Source organism: Oncorhynchus nerka, linkage group LG15 (assembly GCF_034236695.1).
Source record: "Oncorhynchus nerka isolate Pitt River linkage group LG15, Oner_Uvic_2.0, whole genome shotgun sequence".
Taxonomy (NCBI): Eukaryota; Metazoa; Chordata; class Actinopteri; order Salmoniformes; family Salmonidae; genus Oncorhynchus; species Oncorhynchus nerka.
Window position 1 is genome coordinate 5,159,291 of NC_088410.1, and position 20,321 is coordinate 5,179,611.

The window sequence follows — 20,321 nt, forward strand, 5'->3', positions numbered from 1 at the left end:
ATACGCGTCGATAGCAGGAATAGCATATTCTCCAGTGCTGGTCAACATGGCTCCTTTCGTTCCTGGTTCAGCCTTCACCATAAAGCTCTGAGGGATTCCCTTACTGGTCCTGATTGGCTTAGGGGCCTCTACGCTCTTATCCTACAACACAAATACCATATGTCATGTTATGTAGTGTATATGTAGGGAGGCCCTTACTGGTCCTGATTGGCTTAGGGGCCTCTACGCTCTTATCCTACAACACAGATACCATATGTCATGTTATGTAGTGTATATGTAGGGATGCCCTTACTGGTCCTGATTTGCTTAGGAGCCTCTACGCTCTTATCCTACAACACAAATACCATATGTCATGTAGTGTATATGTAGGGATGCCCTTACTGGCTTAGGGGCCTCTACGCTCTTATCCTACAACCCAGATACCATATGTCATGTTATGTAGTGTATATGTAGGGAGGCCCTTACTGGTCCTGATTGGCTTAGGGGCCTCTACGCTCTTATCCTACAACCCAGATACCATATGTCATGTAGTGTATATGTAGGGATTCCCTTACTGGTCCTGATTGGCTTAGGGGCCTCTACGCTCTTATCCTACAACCCAGATACCATATGTTATGTAGTGTATATGTAGGGAGGCCCTTACTGGTCCTGACTGGCTTAGGGGCCTCAGCGATAGCAGGTGTAGTGTAGTGTAGTGTAGTGTAGTGTAGTGTAGTGTAGTGTAGTGTAGTGTTATGTAGTGTTGTGTTGTGTAGTGTAGTGTTATGTAGTGTAGTGTAGTGTAGTGTAGTGTTATGTAGTGTAGTGTTGTGTAGTGTAGTGTTATGTAGTGTAGTGTTATGTAGTGTTATGTAGTGTCGTACCATCTGCATGGGGCAGTGTTTGATGTAGTGTCCGTTCTTGCCACAGCGATAGCAGGTGTAATGTGCAGGAGGCGGTCCTATGGCCTTCTTAGAGTAACTGAGGAGGAGAGACACAGAAAAAAAACACATTGAAAAAGGTCGAGCACCAAGTAGACCGGGATACTGGGTCGATTCCAAAACAACCAAAGAGCGTTGAAGCGTGAGGCTAAACTTGTCTCCGTTTTTACGTACACGTACACAGAAACTCTGACAGAGAGCATCATCTCGCATCACCCCATCATCTACGGTTCACGCTGCCACTGAGTCTCAAGTTTAAACATTAGACTACAGTTCACTGAAACAGCAGAGGTGTGGAGTCCCAACTACTACTGCTGTAGCTAGCCAGGCTGTAGTACCAACTACTATTGGTGTAGCTAGCAAGGCTGTCCACGCTCGAGTCGGACTCCTGTCAAAAAAATTTGATGACTTGAGACGCGACTCGATAGAAAATAAAAACAACTTGAGACTTGACTTGTACTGTACTTTGACTTGAGATTGAGGACTAGAATTTGGCCAGGTTATGAGTAACATTTTGTCACTAATTTTCCATAGATTATGCTTCTCCTCACGCAGCAAGAGACAGACCGATTGGCTAGTGAATACTTATGTAAAATGTGACATTTCAGACAAAAAATGTTATGGGGTATTGTGATGTCATTATGGGGTATTGTGATGTCATTATGGGGTATTGTGTGTAGATTGATGAGGGGGAGACAATGTAATCCATTTTAAAATAAGGCTGTAACATAAATGTGGAAAAAGGTCAAGGGGTCTGAATACTTTCCGAAAGCACTGTATAGCACTGTATAGCACTGTATAGCACTGTACAGCACTGTACAACACTGTATAACACTGTATAACACTGTATAACACTGTATAACACTGTATAGCACTGTATAGCACTGTATAGCACTGTATAGCACTGTATAGCACTGTATAGCACTGTATAGCACTGTATAACACTGTATAACACTGTATAGCACTGTATAGCACTGTATAACACTGTATAGCACTGTATAACATGTCTTTAGATGGTTCTTCATTTTTAACTAAGATGTCAGATGAGACCATGGGACTATACGGTCCTATTTGGAGTTGAAGACAAGACAGATTATTTATAGATTTTATTATTATTAATATTATTTTTTTTTAACTTGACTTGAATAAAAGGTGTGAATCGACAGATGCCAGAGAACGCTACCTGCCTGAGTGCATTGCGCCAACTGTAAAGTTTGGTGGAGGAGGAATAATGGTCTGGGGATGTTTTTCATGGTTCGGGCCCCTTAGTTCCAGTGAAGGGAAATCTTAGTGCTACAGCACACAATGACTTTCTACAAGATTCTGTGCTTCCAACTTTTTAGCAACAGTTTGAGGAAGGTCCTTTCCTGTTTCAGCATGACAACTCCCCACGCACACAGAGCGAGGTCCATACAGAAATGTTTTGTCGAGATCGGTATGGAAGAACTTGACTGGCTTGCACAGAGCCCTGCCCTCAACCCTATCAAACACCTTTGGGATGAATTAGTACTCCCAACTGTGAGACAGGTCTAACCGCGCAACAGTCTGACCTTTCTAATGCTGGTGGCTGAATGGAAGCAAGTCCTCTGCAGCAATGTTCCAACATCTAGTGGAAAGCCTTCCCAGAAGAGTGGAGGCTGTTATAGCAGCAATGTTCCAACATCTAGTGGAAAGCCTTGCCAGAAGAGTGGAGGCTGTTATAGCAGCAATGTTCCAACATCTAGTGGAAAGCCTTCCCAGAAGAGTGGAGGCTGTTATAGCAGCAATGTTCCAACATCTAGTGGAAAGCCTTCCCAGAAGAGTGAAGGCTGTTATAGCAGTAATGTTCCAACATCTAGTGGAAAGCCTTCCCAGAAGAGTGGAGGCTGTTATAGCAGCAATGTTCCAACATCTAGTGGAAAGCCTTCCCAGAAGAGTGGAGGCTGTTATAGCAGCAATGTTCCAACATCTAGTGGAAAGCCTTGCCAGAAGAGTGGAGGCTGTTATAGCAGCAATGTTCCAACATCTAGTGGAAAGCCTTGCCAGAAGAGTGGAGGCTGTTATAGCAGCAATGTTCCAACATCTAGTGGAAAGCCTTCCCAGAAGAGTGGAGGCTGTTATAGCAGTAATGTTCCAACATCTAGTAGAAAGCCTTCCCAGAAGAGTGGAGGCTGTTATAGCAGTAATGTTCCAACATCTAGTAGAAAGCCTTCCCAGAAGAGTGGAGGCTGTTCTAGCAGCAATGTTCCAACATCTAGTGGAAAGCCTTGGGGGTCCAACTCCATATTAATGACTTCCCAGAAGAGTGGAGGCTGTTATAGCAGCAAAGGGGGGACCAACTCCATATTAATGCCTTCCCAGAATAGCGGAGGCTGTTATAGCAGCAAAGGGGGACCAACTCCATATTAATGACTTCCCAGAAGAGTGGAGGCTGTTATAGCAGCAAAGGGGGACCAACTCCATATTAATGCCTTCCCAGAAGAGTGGAGGCTGTTATAGCAGCAAAGGGGGGTCCAACTCCATATTAATGCCTTCCCAGAAGAGTGGAGGCTGTTATAGCAGTAAAGGGGGGGGGTCCAACTACATATTATTGACTTCCCAGCAGAGTAGAGGCTGTTATAGCAGTAAAGGGGGTACCAACTCCATATTAAAGCCCATGATTTTGTAATGAGATGTTGGAGGAACAGGTGTCCACATACTTTTGGTCATGTAGTGTATCTTTATGAGCTGGATTGGCTGTCTTTGCAATTAGTTTTAGTTTGCTCCCGTTAGCATATTTAGCTAGCAGCCTCCATGGAAATGCTTTATCGGTTGTACTAATTTTGTTAGCATTCTGGCAATAGACACCCAATGGGCTTTTTGTTGTAGCATTTTCAGCACTAAGACCTGGGATGAGAAGGGCGGCATGACTGCGTGATCACGCGGATACCGCCCAACCCTGCTGTGTGTGTGTTACACTCACTGTATGGGGTCATATTCACTGTTGGACTGGGACATCATAGCTCTGATCTTGTCATCCTCTGACGCATTGGCCTCCGCTAGGTTGGCAGTCTGGAGAGAAAGGGAGGAATGGTAGGAGAGGGGGAGGAGAGGGGGAGGAGTATGGGCGAGAGGAATGTGGATGAGTATGGGGAGAGGGGGAGGGGTATGGGGAGAGGGCGAGGGGTATGGGCGAGAGGAATGAGGAGGAGTATGGGCGAGAGGAATGAGGAGAGGGCGAGGAGTATGGGCAAGAGGAATGAGGAGAGGGCGAGGAGTATGGGCAAGAGGAATGAGGAGAGGGCGAGGAGTATGGGCGAGAGGAAGGAGGAGAGGAAGAGGAGTAAGGGCGAGAGGAATGAGGAGAGGAATGAGGAGGAGTATGGGGAGAGGGCGAGAGGAATGAGGAGAGGAATGAGGAGAGGGGGAGGAGTATGAGGAGAGGGGGAGGAGTATGAGGAGAGGGAGTATGGGCGAGAGGAATGAGGAGAGGGCGAGGAGTATGGGCAAGAGGAATGAGGAGAGGGCGAGGAGTATGGGCGAGAGGGCGAGGGGTATGGGCGAGAGGAATGAGGAGGAGTATGGGCGAGAGGAATGAGGAGAGGGCGAGGAGTATGGGCAAGAGGAATGAGGAGAGGGCGAGGAGTATGGGCAAGAGGAATGAGGAGAGGGCGAGGAGTATGGGCGAGAGGAAGGAGGAGAGGAAGAGGAGTAAGGGCGAGAGGAATGAGGAGAGGAATGAGGAGGAGTATGGGGAGAGGGCGAGAGGAATGAGGAGAGGGGGAGGAGTATGAGGAGAGGGGGAGGAGTATGAGGAGAGGGGGAGGAGTATGAGGAGAGGGAGTATGGGCGAGAGGAAGGAGGAGGAGTATGGGCGAGAGGAATGAGGAGAGGGCGAGGAGTATGGGCAAGAGGAATGAGGAGAGGGCGAGGAGTATGGGCGAGAGGAAGGAGGAGAGGAAGAGGAGTATGGGCGAGAGGAAGGAGGAGAGGACGAGGAGTATGGGCGAGAGGAAGGAGGAGAGGACGAGGAGTATGGGGAGAGGAAGGAGGAGAGGACGAGGAGTATGGGGAGAGGAAGGAGGAGAGGACGAGGAGTATGGGCGAGAGGAAGGAGGAGAGGACGAGGAGTATGGGCGAGAGGAAGGAGGAGAGGACGAGGAGTATGGGCGAGAGGAAGGAGGAGAGGGCGAGGAGTATGGGGAGAGGAAGGAGGAGAGGGGGAGGAGTATGGGCGAGAGGAATGAGGAGAGGGGGAGGAGTATGAGGAGGAGTATGGGTGAGAGGAATGAGGAGGAGTATGGGCGAGGGGAATGAGGAGGAGTATGGGCGAGAGGAATGAGGAGAGGGGGAGGAGTATGGGCGAGGGGAATGAGGAGAGGAATGAGGAGTATGGGCGAGGGGAATGAGGAGTATGGGCGAGGGAATGAGGAGGAGTATGGGCGAGAGGAATGAGGAGGAGTATGGGCGAGGGAATGAGGAGGAGTATGGGCGAGGGGAATGAGGAGAGGGGGAGGAGTATGGGCGAGAGGAATGAGGAGAGGAATGAGGGAGTATGGGCGAGGGAATGAGGAGTATGGGCGAGGGAATGAGGAGGAGTATGGGCGAGAGGAATGAGGAGGAGTATGGGCGAGAGGAATGAGGAGAGGGGGAGGAGTATGGGCGAGAGGAATGAGGAGAGGGGGAGGAGTATGAGGAGGAGTATGGGTGAGAGGAATGAGGAGGAGTATGGGCGAGGGGAATGAGGAGGAGTATGGGCGAGAGGAATGAGGAGAGGGGGAGGAGTATGGGCGAGGGGAATGAGGAGAGGAATGAGGAGTATGGGCGAGGGGAATGAGGAGTATGGGCGAGGGGAATGAGGAGGAGTATGGGCGAGGGGAATGAGGAGGAGTATGGGCGAGGGGAATGAGGAGAGGGGGAGGAGTATGGGCGAGAGGAATGAGGAGAGGGGGAGGAGTATGGGCGAGAGGAATGAGGAGAGCGGGAGGAGTATGGGCGAGAGGAATGAGGAGAGGGGGAGGAGTATGGGCGAGAGGGATGAGGAGAGGGGGAGGAGTATGGGCGAGAGGAATGAGGAGAGGGGAGGAGTATGGGCGAGAGGAATGAGGAGAGGGGAGGAGTATGGGGAGAGGAATGAGGAGAGGGGAGGAGTATGGGGAGAGGAATGAGGAGAGGGGGAGGAGTATGGGGAGAGGAATGAGGAGAGCGGGAGGAGTATGGGGAGAGGAATGAGGAGAGCGGGAGGAGTATGGGGGAGAGGAATGAGGAGAGGGGAAGGAGTATGGGGAGAGGAATGAGGAGGAGTATGGGCGAGAGGAATGAGGAGAGGGGGAGGAGTATGGGCGAGAGGAATGAGGAGAGCGGGAGGAGTATGGGGAGAGGAATGAGGAGAGGAGGAGGAGTATGGGGAGAGGAAGGAGGAGTATGGGGAGAGGAATGAGGAGAGCGGGAGGAGTATGGGGAGAGGAATGAGGAGAGCGGGAGGAGTATGGGGAGAGGAATGAGGAGAGGAATGAGGAGAGGGATGAGGAGAGGAATGAGGAGAGGAATGAGGAGTATGGGCGAGAGGAATGAGGAGTATGGGCGAGAGGAATGAGGAGTATGGGCGAGAGGAATGAGGAGGAGTATGGGCGAGAGGAATGAGGAGGAGTATGGGCGAGAGGAATGAGGAGGAGTATGGGCGAGAGGAATGAGGAGAGGGATGAGGAGAGAGGAATGGAGTTAGAGGAAGATGCCAAGAGTTAAGGTGATAATCAATTTACATTTTAATTCATGCCTCAAATTGAGTTGAAATTAAATGAACCCCAACCTGATTCCCAAAGACCAAACGCACACAGAGAGAGAGACAGTACCTTAGAGAGCTGGGCCAGGGAGACAGACGGTGAAGAGTCGGTCTGAAGGAGAAGAGCAACATTAAGACATAACAGAGTCAAGGTGGGACATCACCACCTGTCTGCCTGGGAGGCAGACACGGGCTCAAATCTAGATGACACGGCTTCTTCCCGTCTCCTTCTGAAAAGACACTGGAGGAGGAGAACATTACCATCCACCCGTCTTTTGAGGAGGAGGCAGGAGATAGGAGTTGAGGAATCAAGGACACACAGTAGATTGATCACCCCTATTCCCACAGCCAGAGAGGCAGATCTTATACATCCAGGCAACTCATATCACTACTACAGTGTGACAGTTACACCAATGTTATGGTTCAGTAGTTCTGACCAGAAGACCACCAGGAACACCATGGTGGAGGGGAGTTTCCCCACTCTAAAACACTGATCTGGGCTCAGTTCTTCATCTCCACGCGAATGGTTATGGTAAGGATTTGGTGGCAGGGAAGCTGATCCTAGATCTGTAACCTAAGGGACGAACGCAGCAGAGCCTGACCATTTCCTCACCGTCGTCCTTCTCCAACACGACGTGAGGAGGGACCGCGAAACATTGAGATTCACACAGGAACTGGTGCTGGGGGGGGGGGGGTACATTGGTACTACAGCCTGGCTAGCTACACTAGTAGATGGTGCTACAGCCTGGCTAGCTACACCAGTAGTAGATGGTGCTACAGCCTGGCTAGCTACACTAGTAGTAGATGGTGCTACAGCCTGGCTAGCTATATTAGTAGTAGTAGATGGTGCTACAGCCTGGCTAGCTACACTAGTAGTAGTAGATGGTGCTACAGCCTGGCTAGCTACACCAGTAGTAGATGGTGCTACAGCCTGGCTAGCTATATTAGTAGTAGATGGTGCTACAGCCTGGCTAGCTACACTAGTAGTAGATGGTGCTACAGCCTGGCTAGCTACACTAGTAGTAGATGGTGCTACAGCCTGGCTAGCTACACTAGTAGTAGATGGTGCTACACCCTGGCTAGCTACACCAGTAGTAGTTGGTACTACAGCCTGGCTAGCTACACTAGTAGTAGTAGATGGTGCTACAGCCTGGCTAGCTACACTAGTAGTAGATGGTGCTACAGCCTGGCTAGCTACACTAGTAGTAGATGGTGCTACAGCCTGGCTAGCTACACTAGTAGTAGATGGTGCTACAACCTGGCTAGCTACACTAGTAGTATGGTGCTACAGCCTGGCTAGCTATATTAGTAGTAGATGGTGCTACAGCCTGGCTAGCTATATTAGTAGTAGATGGTGCTACAGCCTGGCTAGCTATATTAGTAGTAGTTGGGACTACAGCCTGGCTAGCTACACTAGTAGTAGTAGATGGTGCTACAGCCTGGCTAGCTATATTAGTAGTAGTTGGGACTACAGCCTGGCTAGCTACACTAGTAGTAGATGGTGCTACAGCCTGGCTAGCTACATTAGTAGTAGATGGTGCTACAGCCTGGCTAGCTACACTAGTAGTAGGAGTTGGTACTACAGCCTGGCTAGCTACACTAGTAGTAGATGGTGCTACAACCTGGCTAGCTACACTAGTAGTAGGGACTACAGCCTGGCTAGCTACACTAGTAGTAGTAGTTGGTGCTACAGCCTGGCTAGCTATATTAGTAGTAGATGGTGCTACAGCCTGGCTAGCTATATTAGTAGTAGATGGTGCTACAGCCTGGCTAGCTATATTAGTAGTAAATGGTGCTACAGCCTGGCTAGCTACATTAGTAGTAGTTGGTACTACAGCCTGGCTAGCTATATTAGTAGTAGATGGTGCTACAGCCTGGCTAGCTACATTAGTAGTAGTTGGTACTACAGCCTGGCTAGGTATATTAGTAGTAGATGGTGCTACAGCCTGGCTAGCTATATTAGTAGTAGATGGTGCTACAGCCTGGCTAGCTACATTAGTAGTAGTTGGTACTACAGCCTGGCTAGGTATATTAGTAGTAGATGGTGCTACAGCCTGGCTAGCTATATTAGTAGTAGATGGTGCTACAGCCTGGCTAGCTACATTAGTAGTAGTTGGTACTACAGCCTGGCTAGCTACATTAGTAGTAGATGGTGCTACAGCCTGGCTAGCTACATTAGTAGTAGTTGGTACTACAGCCTGGCTAGGTACATCAATAATAGTAGTAGGTGTTACAGCCCGGCTAGCTACACCAGTGTTAGTAATAATAGCTGTTGTTGTGGCCCTTTACTACACTATGAGCTAACAGGATTAAGTTTTAGAGCTAGGTAACAGACTGAGCTAACATGATTAAGTCCAGAGCTAGGTAACAGACTGAGCTAACAGGATTAAATCCAGAGCTAGGTAACAGACTGAGCTAACAGGATTAAGTCCAGAGCTAGGTAACAGACTATGAGCTAACAGGATTAAGCCCAGAGCTAGGTAACAGACTGAGCTAACATGATTAAGTCCAGAGCTAGGTAACAGACTGAGCTAACAGGATTAAATCCAGAGCTAGGTAACAGGCTGAGCTAACAGGATTAAGCCCAGAGCTAGGCAACAGACTATGAGCTAACAGGATTAAGTTTTAGAGCTAGGTAACAGACTGAGCTAACAGGATTAAGTACAGAGCTAGGTAACATACTATGAGCTAACAGGATTAAGTCCTAGGTAACAGACTATGAGCTAACAGGATTAAATCCAGAGCTAGGTAACAGACTATGGGCTAACAGGATTAAGTCCAGAGCTAGGTAACAGACTATGGGCTAACAGGATTAAGTCCAGAGCTAGGTAACAGACTATGAGCTAACATGATTAAATCCAGAGCTAGGTAACAGACTGAGCTAACAGGATTAAGTACAGAGCTAGGTAACATACTATGAGCTAACAGGATTAAGTCCTAGGTAACAGACTATGAGCTAACAGGATTAAATCCAGAGCTAGGTAACAGACTATGGGCTAACAGGATTAAGTCCAGAGCTAGGTAACAGACTATGAGCTAACAGGATTAAATCCAGAGCTAGGTAACAGACTATGGGCTAACAGGATTAAGTCCAGAGCTAGGTAACAGACTATGAGCTAACAGGATTAAATCCAGAGCTAGGTAACAGACTGAGCTAACAGGATTAAGTCCAGAGCTAATTAACAGACTACGAGCTAACAGGATTAAGTCCTAGGTAACAGACTATGAGCTAACAGGATTAAATCCTAGGTAACAGACTATGGGCTAACAGGATTAAGTCCAGAGCTAGGTAACAGACTGAGCTAAAAGGATTAAGTTTTAGAGCTAGGCCGGTCTAGGCAACAGACTAGGGGCTAACAGGATTAAGTTTTAGAGCTAGGTAACAGACTAACAGGATTAAGTTTTAGAGCTAGGTAACAGACTAACAGGATTAAGTCCAGAGCTAGGCCGGTCAAGGTAACCGATTAGATCACGTTACACCAGTTAACCCAAGATCCTACTTTCCGAGCCACTGCATGTAGCTATATGGTAACAGGTGAAGTGAACCATGATGCCTTCACTACTCCTCATCTACAGCAGTGTCTGGAGTGAGGCGCTATGGGTCCACTTAGGATGATCTATCTAATTCATTATATGGAAACACTGCAAAACAATATAATAAAAACGTGTTTCTTTTAAACAATCATTTCACTACCATAACCATTATACAATAGTAGTAAACAATAGCCATCATAACACTAGACAAGGGACAAAGGGGAAGAGGGAGGGTAAGAGAGGTCTGGTTTAGTAAGCTATAAACTCTTCGTCGTCGCTGTCATCATCATCATCTTAGTAGAGGCTGGTAGGTTGGAAGGTTCAGAGGTCACTGTGAAGGGAAGACACAGGGTCTGGTGTGGTTGGTGCACGTGCTCACAACAGAACACATAACCTCTTTATTGACAGTTCTGGCAGCGTACAGCAGCAACCAAACACAACCCTGTCGCCACGGGAACCTACCATGATGCCACACAGTCAGAACCCTGTGATGTCATAATAGATCATTTCAGTGATGTAATTAATAGTCTCTGTGATGTCATAATGCTATCATCGTGGCACCGCTTTTTGGAACTCTGTACCAAACATGATCGTGAATTCAGTAGTCATCATAGTAAGTACTTAACAACTAGTTTACAGTTTAGCTTTAAGTTAAAAAAAAATATTGCAAAGTAGACAAAATGCATTGCATTTCTAAGTAGTTTATAGTAATAAAAATAAAAGTAAAAACTTTGAGAGAACAAAAGGATCAACTATGTCCAGTCCATATTAAAAATGTCAGAATATGATGAGAGAACAACATTAGCACAGCCAAATATCAGCAATTAACTTCAGGTTAAGAACACTGTTGAACAGGAACCAAATGATTTACCGATTTACCCCCCCCCCACACACACACAATCACACACAGGTATCCATACAAAACGTATGCATTAGTCTTACAGTCAATACGTCACAAACTCATTGCTATAACACCACGTGAAAGAAAAAGCTCCCATTGATTTGAAGTAAAGCAGCGTAGTAACAACCCGCCTGTAGGATCATGAAGCATCGTCTCAACACACAAGGGGATGTGGTGGTGGTGGGGAGGGGCTCTGTACAGTGGCAGGCTAACAACACCACGCTAACCGTTGTTTCAATATGAAAATACAGTCACAATATAGTTCAGATCCATCAACACATTGAACAACATAAAAATAAAAAAAACACACAGTGAGTTACAACAACAGAGAACAAGCAGTTGGGAACCATCAAAACAGAATATTAATCACCATGACAACTCAAGAGTTAACTGGTGACCAATCAGAACAGAATATTAATCACCATGACAACTCAAGAGTTTAACTCTTGACCAATTCAGAACAGAGTATTAATCACCATAACAACTCAAGAGTTAACTGGTGACCAATCAGAACAGAATATTAATCACCATAACAACTCAAGAGTTTAACTCTTGACCAATTCAGAACAGAGTTTACACAGTATCCTTTAACCACCAGAGCAGAGTTTACAAACAGAGGACAGAGATAGTAAGGAAAATGAGAGTGCTTTGTTACATACGGGTCTGGAGGATCCAGCAGCCATGTCAGAACGGTCACTACAAACAAACAAAACAACAACATGTCAACAACCACCACAGACATGGACTAGACAACAGGTTAGAATAGAATAGCTAGGCTGGTCTGACTGGATACTAGTGTGTGGAGGGGGGTACTACTACCCCCACAGACATGGACTAGACAACAGTTTAGAATAGAATAGCTAGGCTGGTCTGACTGGATACTAGTGTGTGGAGGGGGGGTACTACTACCCCCACAGACATGGACTAGACAACAGTTTAGAATAGAATAGCTAGGCTGGTCTGACTGGATACTAGTGTGTGGAGGGGGGTACTACTACCCCCACAGACATGGACTAGACAACAGTTTAGAATAGAATAGCTAGGCTGGTCTGACTGGATACTAGTGTGTGGAGGGGGGTACTACTACCCCCACAGACATGGACTAGACAACAGTTTAGAATAGAATAGCTAGGCTGGTCTGACTGGATACTAGTGTGTGGCTGTGTGGAGTATTGGAATCAACAGGCAATGGGGGGGGTTTACTATTTGACTGGATACTAGTGTGTGGAGGTTATTAGGATCAACAGGCGATGGGGGGGGGGGTGTTACTACCATAATCATATCATGCAGATAGACACAGGGTCATGATGTCATAGCTACGTACACAATGAACGTTCTGCCTGCTGGTTTGACCCCTCCGATGGGGGTGCGTCTGACGATCACTGACGAGTGTTTGGGGATGTGAACCTCTTCATCAGTGTACTCTGTAGAAGCACATGGTACATATATCATCAGTACTGTACTCTATAGAAGCACATGGTAAACAGCATATATCATCAGTACTGTACTCTATAGAAGCACATGGTACATATATCATCAGTACTGTACTCTATAGAAGCACATGGTAAACAGCATATATCATCAGTACTGTACTCTGTAGAAGCACATGGTACATATATCATCAGTACTGTACTCTATAGAAGCACATGGTAAACAGCATATAGCATCAGTACTGTACTCTATAGAAGCACATGGTACATATAGCATCAGTACTGTACTCTATAGAAGCACATGGTACATATATCATCAGTACTGTACTCTATAGAAGCACATGGTACATATATCATCAGTACTGTACTCTATAGAAGCACATGGTACATATATCATCAGTACTGTACTCTATAGAAGCACATGGTACATATATCATCAGTACTGTACTCTGTAGAAGCACATGGTACATATATATATCAGTACTGTACTCTATAGAAGCACATGGTACATATATCATCAGTACTGTACTCTATAGAAGCACATGGTACATATATCATCAGTACTGTACTCTATAGAAGCACATGGTACATATATCATCAGTACTGTACTCTGTAGAAGCACATGGTACACATCAGTACTGTAGTTTATAGAAGCACAAGGTACCCAGTATATATCATCAGTACTGTAGTTTATAGAAGCACATGGTACATATATCATCAGTACTGTACTTTAGAAGCACATGGTACATATATCATCAGTACTGTACTCTATAGAAGCACATGTATATATCATCAGTACTGTACTTTATAGAAGCACATGGTACACCGCATATATCATCAGTACTGTACTCTGTAGAAGCACATGGTACATATATCATCAGTACTGTACTTATAGAAGCACATGGTACATATATCATCAGTACTGTACTCTATAGAAGCACATGGTACATATCATCAGTACTGTACTCTATAGAAGCACATGGTACATATATCATCAGTACTGTACTCTGTTTACATGGTACATATATCATCAGTACTGTACTCTGTAGAAGCACATGGTACATATATCATCAGTACTGTACTCTATAGAAGCACATGGTAAACAGCATATATCATCAGTACTGTACTCTATAGAAGCACATGGTACATATATCATCAGTACTGTACTCTATAGAAGCACATGGTACATATATCATCAGTACTGTACTCTGTAGAAGCACATGGTACATATATCATCAGTACTGTACTCTGTAGAAGCACATGGTACATATATCATCAGTACTGTACTCTATAGAAGCACATGGTAAACAGCATATATCATCAGTACTGTACTCTATAGAAGCACATGGTACATATATCATCAGTACTGTACTCTGTAGAAGCACATGGTACACAGCATATATCAGTACTGTACTCTGTAGAAGCACATGGTACATATATCATCAGTACTGTACTCTATAGAAGCACATGGTACATATATCATCAGTACTGTACTCTGTAGAAGCACATGGTAAACAGCATATATCATCAGTACTGTACTCTATAGAAGCACATGGTAAACAGCATATAGCATCAGTACTGTACTCTATAGAACAGCACATGGTATATAGCATCAGTACTGTACTCTATAGAAGCACATGGTAAACAGCATATATCATCAGTACTGTACTCTATAGAAGCACATGGTACATATATCATCAGTACTGTACTCTATAGAAGCACATGGTACATATATCATCAGTACTGTACTCTGTAGAAGCACATGGTACACCGCATATATCAGTACTGTACTCTATAGAAGCACATGGTACATATATCATCAGTACTGTACTCTATAGAAGCACATGGTACATATATCATCAGTACTGTACTCTGTAGAAGCACATGGTACATATATCATCAGTACTGTACTCTATAGAAGCACATGGTACATATATCATCAGTACTGTACTCTATAGAAGCACATGGTACATATATCATCAGTACTGTACTCTATAGAAGCACATGGTACACCGCATATATCATCAGTACTGTACTCTGTAGAAGCACATGGTACATATATCATCAGTACTGTACTCTATAGAAGCAGGGAATATATCATCAGTACTGTACTCTATAGAAGCACATGGTACATATATCATCAGTACTGTACTCTGTAGAAGCACATGGTACATATATCATCAGTACTGTACTCTGTAGAAGCACATGGTACATATATCATCAGTACTGTACTCTATAGAACACATGGTAAACAGCATATATCATCAGTACTGTACTCTATAGAACAGGTACATATATCATCAGTACTGTACTCTATAGAAGCACATGGTACATATATCATCAGTACTGTACTCTGTAGAATATATGGTACATATATCATCAGTACTGTACTCTGTAGAAGCACATGGTACATATATCATCAGTACTGTACTCTATAGAAGCACATGGTAAACAGCATATATCATCAGTACTGTACTCTATAGAAGCACATGGTACATATATCATCAGTACTGTACTCTATAGAAGCACATGGTACATATATCATCAGTACTGTACTCTGTAGAAGCACATGGTACATATATCATCAGTACTGTACTCTGTAGAAGCACATGGTACATATATCATCAGTACTGTACTCTATAGAAGCACATGGTAAACAGCATATATCATCAGTACTGTACTCTATAGAAGCACATGGTACATATATCATCAGTACTGTACTCTGTAGAAGCACATGGTACACAGCATATCAGTACTGTACTCTGGGAATATGGTACATATATCATCAGTACTGTACTCTATAGAAGCACATGGTACATATATCATCAGTACTGTACTCTGTAGAAGCACATGGTAAACAGCATATATCATCAGTACTGTACTCTATAGAAGCACATGGTAAACAGCATATAGCATCAGTACTGTACTCTATAGAAGCACATGGTACATATAGCATCAGTACTGTACTCTATAGAAGCACATGGTAAACAGCATATATCATCAGTACTGTACTCTATAGAAGCACATGGTACATATATCATCAGTACTGTACTCTATAGAAGCACATGGTACATATATCATCAGTACTGTACTCTGTAGAAGCACATGGTACACCGCATATATCAGTACTGTACTCTATAGAAGCACATGGTACATATATCATCAGTACTGTACTCTATAGAAGCACATGGTACATATATCATCAGTACTGTACTCTGTAGAAGCACATGGTACATATATCATCAGTACTGTACTCTATAGAAGCACATGGTACATATATCATCAGTACTGTACTCTATAGAAGCACATGGTACATATATCATCAGTACTGTACTCTATAGAAGCACATGGTACACCGCATATATCATCAGTACTGTACTCTGTAGAAGCACATGGTACATATATCATCAGTACTGTACTCTATAGAAGCACATGGTACATATATCATCAGTACTGTACTCTATAGAAGCACATGGTACATATATCATCAGTACTGTACTCTGTAGAAGCACATGGTACATATATCATCAGTACTGTACTCTGTAGAAGCACATGGTACATATATCATCAGTACTGTACTCTATAGAAGCACATGGTAAACAGCATATATCATCAGTACTGTACTCTATAGAAGCACATGGTACATATATCATCAGTACTGTACTCTATAGAAGCACATGGTACATATATCATCAGTACTGTACTCTGTAGAAGCACATGGTACATATATCATCAGTACTGTACTCTGTAGAAGCACATGGTACATATATCATCAGTACTGTACTCTATAGAAGCACATGGTAAACAGCATATATCATCAGTACTGTACTCTGTAGAAGCACATGGTACACAGCATATATCAGTACTGTACTCTGTAGAAGCACATGGTACATATATCATCAGTACTGTACTCTATAGAAGCACATGGTACATATATCATCAGTACTGTACTCTGTAGAAGCACATGGTAAACAGCATATATCATCAGTACTGTACTCTATAGAAGCACATGGTAAACAGCATATAGCATCAGTACTGTACTCTATAGAAGCACATGGTACATATAGCATCAGTACTGTACTCTATAGAAGCACATGGTAAACAGCATATATCATCAGTACTGTACTCTATAGAAGCACATGGTAAACAGCATATAGCATCAGTACTGTACTCTATAGAAGCACATGGTACATATATCATCAGTACTGTACTCTGTAGAAGCACATGGTACATATATCATCAGTACTGTACTCTATAGAAGCACATGGTACATATATCATCAGTACTGCACTCTGTAGAAGCACATGGTACACAGCATATATACACACACACTGGGCACATTGTGTGTGTATATATTTATATATTCAGTATTGTAGTCTATAGAAGCACAAGGTACCCAGTATATATCATCAGTACTGTAGTTTATAGAAGCACAAGGTACCCAGTATATATCATCAGTACTGTAGTTTATAGAAGCACAAGGTACCCAGTATATATCATCAGTACTGTAGTTTATAGAAGCACAAGGTACCCAGTATATATCATCAGTACTGTAGTTTATAGAAGCACAAGGTACCCAGTATATATCATCAGTACTGTAGTTTATAGAAGCACAAGGTACCCAGTATATATCATCAGTACTGTAGTTTATAGAAGCACAAGGTACCCAGTATATAGCATTAGTACTGTAGTCTATAGAACAGGGAATATATGATATCATCAGTGCTGTAGTCTATAGAACAGGGAATATATGATATCATCAGTGCTGTAGTCTATAGAACAGGGAATATATGATATCATCAGTACTGTAGTCTATAGAAGAGGGAATATATGATATCATCAGTACTGTAGTCTATAGAACAGGGAATATATGATATCATCAGTGCTGTAGTCTATAGAACAGGGAATATATGATATCATCAGTACTGTAGTCTATAGAACAGGGAATATATGATATCATCAGTACTGTAGTCTATAGAACAGGGAATATATGATATCATCAGTACTGTAGTCTATAGAACAGGGAATATATGATATCAAACAGTACTGTAGTCTATAGAACAGGGAATATATGATATCATCAGTACTGTAGTCTATAGAACAGGGAATATATGATATCATCAGTACTGTAGTCTATAGAACAGGGAATATATGATATCATCAGTGCTGTAGTCTATAGAACAGGGAATATATGATATCATCAGTACTGTAGTCTATAGAACAGGGAATATATGATATCATCAGTACTGTAGTCTATAGAACAGGGAATATATGATATCATCAGTGCTGTAGTCTATAGAACAGGGAATATATGATATCATCAGTGCTGTAGTCTATAGAACAGGGAATATATGATATCATCAGTGCTGTAGTCTATAGAACAGGGAATATATGATATCATCAGTACTGTAGTCTATAGAACAGGGAATATATGATATCATCAGTACTGTAGTCTATAGAACAGGGAATATATGATATCATCAGTACTGTAGTCTATAGAACAGGGAATATATGATATCATCAGTGCTGTAGTCTATAGAACAGGGAATATATTATATCAAACAAAAACAGTTAAATTCACATCTTTCTTCCCTGTGTAAAAAGTCACCCCAGCCTAAACCCTTAGATTGGACTCAACACCTCATGAGTTCCTAGAGATGATACATATGCTTTTGTTGATGGGAAAAGTTTTTTTTTTGGTTCCTCAACAATGAGACACTCAGTCTGCCTGGTCAACGCAGCTCATGCAACAATGTTGATCACAACGATGCTGTTTTCACTTTGCTTCTTAATGTAAATCCACCAGTGTTGTGTCATTAACGTTACATTATTATTATTATGTTTTACATATACAAACAGCCAGCTTGTCATTTCTTCTTAGCAAGTACGGGTCTAAATGTTGTTAGCCGCTAATGCTAATCGACTGTTAGCCGGCGGGTTAATATATGTACTGAGTTATAGCAAAACGTACTTATACAACCTCATAATACCTATAAAAAAACCATCAGCATGTTGTTTATACAACAGTATCTTCTAAAAAAAATCAAAGAGGAAAACACAAAGTAAGCATATGTTAGCTACATGAAGTAGCTAAGAGAAAACATTCAATGTAGCCAAAAGATGATACGTTCCCTATGTCCAAAAACACTGTCTTCAAAGTGGCCGCTATTAACTATAGAATAATCATTATAATTACATTCCCAACAGTTGACAAGTGTTTTGACTTTAAATCGCAACATTTGGTTCAAAATAAGGTCCATATCGTTGCAGCCGTCTACACGGCTGCGTGGGAATGATCTCAAATGAGTGCAGGAAATAAATCAGAATGGAGAAAGACCACCCTAAGGGTCACCGCACTACTCATAAAGCAAATGTAGAATTTAAATAATTACAAATATTATTGTATTTTTGGGGGGAGGGGGTCAAATACATTAATACAATCCAACTTTTGTAATACCGTGAGATAGATGTGTGTGTGTGTAATAAATAAATATATATATATATATATATATACACACACACATATATCTATATATATAGATAGAGAGATGTCTATATAGATTATGTTTTGGGCCCATATGCCCGATCCCTACCAGGAAGTACACTATAAAACTGCATAAAATGATCGAGAATCTTGTCATCACTGATTAACATCAGCTCGTTGTAGAATCAACCTGAACAACTTAACTAACTAGTTAGTTACCTTCACGGGTCTGTGCGTTGGTGATCTGCAGGTCGCAGTCGGTGGCTTTGAGGCGCTCTCTGCCCATAATCTGCCGTTTCAGCTCGGCCAGGGTGATGTGCAGCCCGTCAAAGGTCACGGTGTTGTAGTCCAGTTTGGACGAGAATTTATAATGAACACACGACATTCTCACAACTAATCACTTAAAAAAAACTCAAACTCAAAGACAAAGGAGGGGGGAAAACAACACGTTAGTTAAGAAATAACAACCAGTAGTAGATATGATCTGAGACTGAAGGTGGAGGGGGGGGGGAAACTACCAGATTATTCTATAATAAGATAATATCGAAGGGAAAACAGGCAATGAACTAAGAGGAAGTATTCACAGATAGTCCTTGTAGCTGTTTGCGTCAAAGACACCAAACTACTAGTAGTGACAGACCGGGACACCAGCGTCTTTAATAACCCGGTCAGTTCGTTAATTAAGTGTCCGGTAAAACAACAAGAAAAAGTACAGTTCCACAAGTGTCCATTACGTTTTTTTTTCACGGTTATTAATACAGTCAGTAAGAGTCTCTCTCGCGGAAACAACGGGCCTTGTAGCTGCGGAAAGCAGCGCGGCACCGGGGTCGCGGTTAGGAGTCCATACGAGGCCCGTAAGCGTCGCTCTTCCGCCGTAAAACGGCGCAAAGTCCTAAAAAATATATTCTTCAATCCGTCTGGGGGAAAAAATCAAACGTCCAAATAAAATAAAAGTCCTTCAAACGATCCTTTTCGGAGTTGCAGTCCACGCAGGAAACGATGTTGATCCTTGTGTGACCTACGATGAGAGAAGGAGATCTGCGGCCTTGGTCCGTGTACCTACCAGTCAAAACAAAAACATTACCCGCAGATAACCTTATTTTACACTAACTAGTTAACTGGTTAGAAAACGGCCACTGGAAATAAACACTTTAATAACCAGTTAGCTGAGGTTTCTTATCCAAAACGACGGTAATTATCTCTTTCTAAACTATAATTTTCGTTGTTTAAATCCATAACATCCATTTCGACGGTCTTTCAGTTGCTCCTCGTTGTCTTCTGAACATCATGGCGGGCCCGGAAACTGGCCTGA

At 43.4% G+C, this 20,321-nt stretch overlaps 1 protein-coding gene across 1 annotated transcript in view; it reads right to left on the minus strand.

Annotated features, from left to right (window-relative positions):
• Nucleotides 1–20,321, minus strand: part of LOC135560308 (E3 ubiquitin-protein ligase RBBP6-like) — a 38,621-nt gene extending 18,300 nt beyond the window's left edge. Inside the window, exons 1-7 of the mRNA XM_065002166.1 lie at nucleotides 19,229–20,321; nucleotides 12,420–12,519; nucleotides 11,755–11,791; nucleotides 6,731–6,772; nucleotides 3,862–3,950; nucleotides 864–960; nucleotides 5–141 (exon numbers count right to left, since the gene is read on the minus strand). Coding sequence (XP_064858238.1) covers nucleotides 5–141; nucleotides 864–960; nucleotides 3,862–3,950; nucleotides 6,731–6,772; nucleotides 11,755–11,791; nucleotides 12,420–12,519; nucleotides 19,229–19,394 — 668 coding nt within the window. The 5' untranslated portion in view covers nucleotides 19,395–20,321. The remainder of the gene's footprint in view (nucleotides 1–4; nucleotides 142–863; nucleotides 961–3,861; nucleotides 3,951–6,730; nucleotides 6,773–11,754; nucleotides 11,792–12,419; nucleotides 12,520–19,228) is intronic.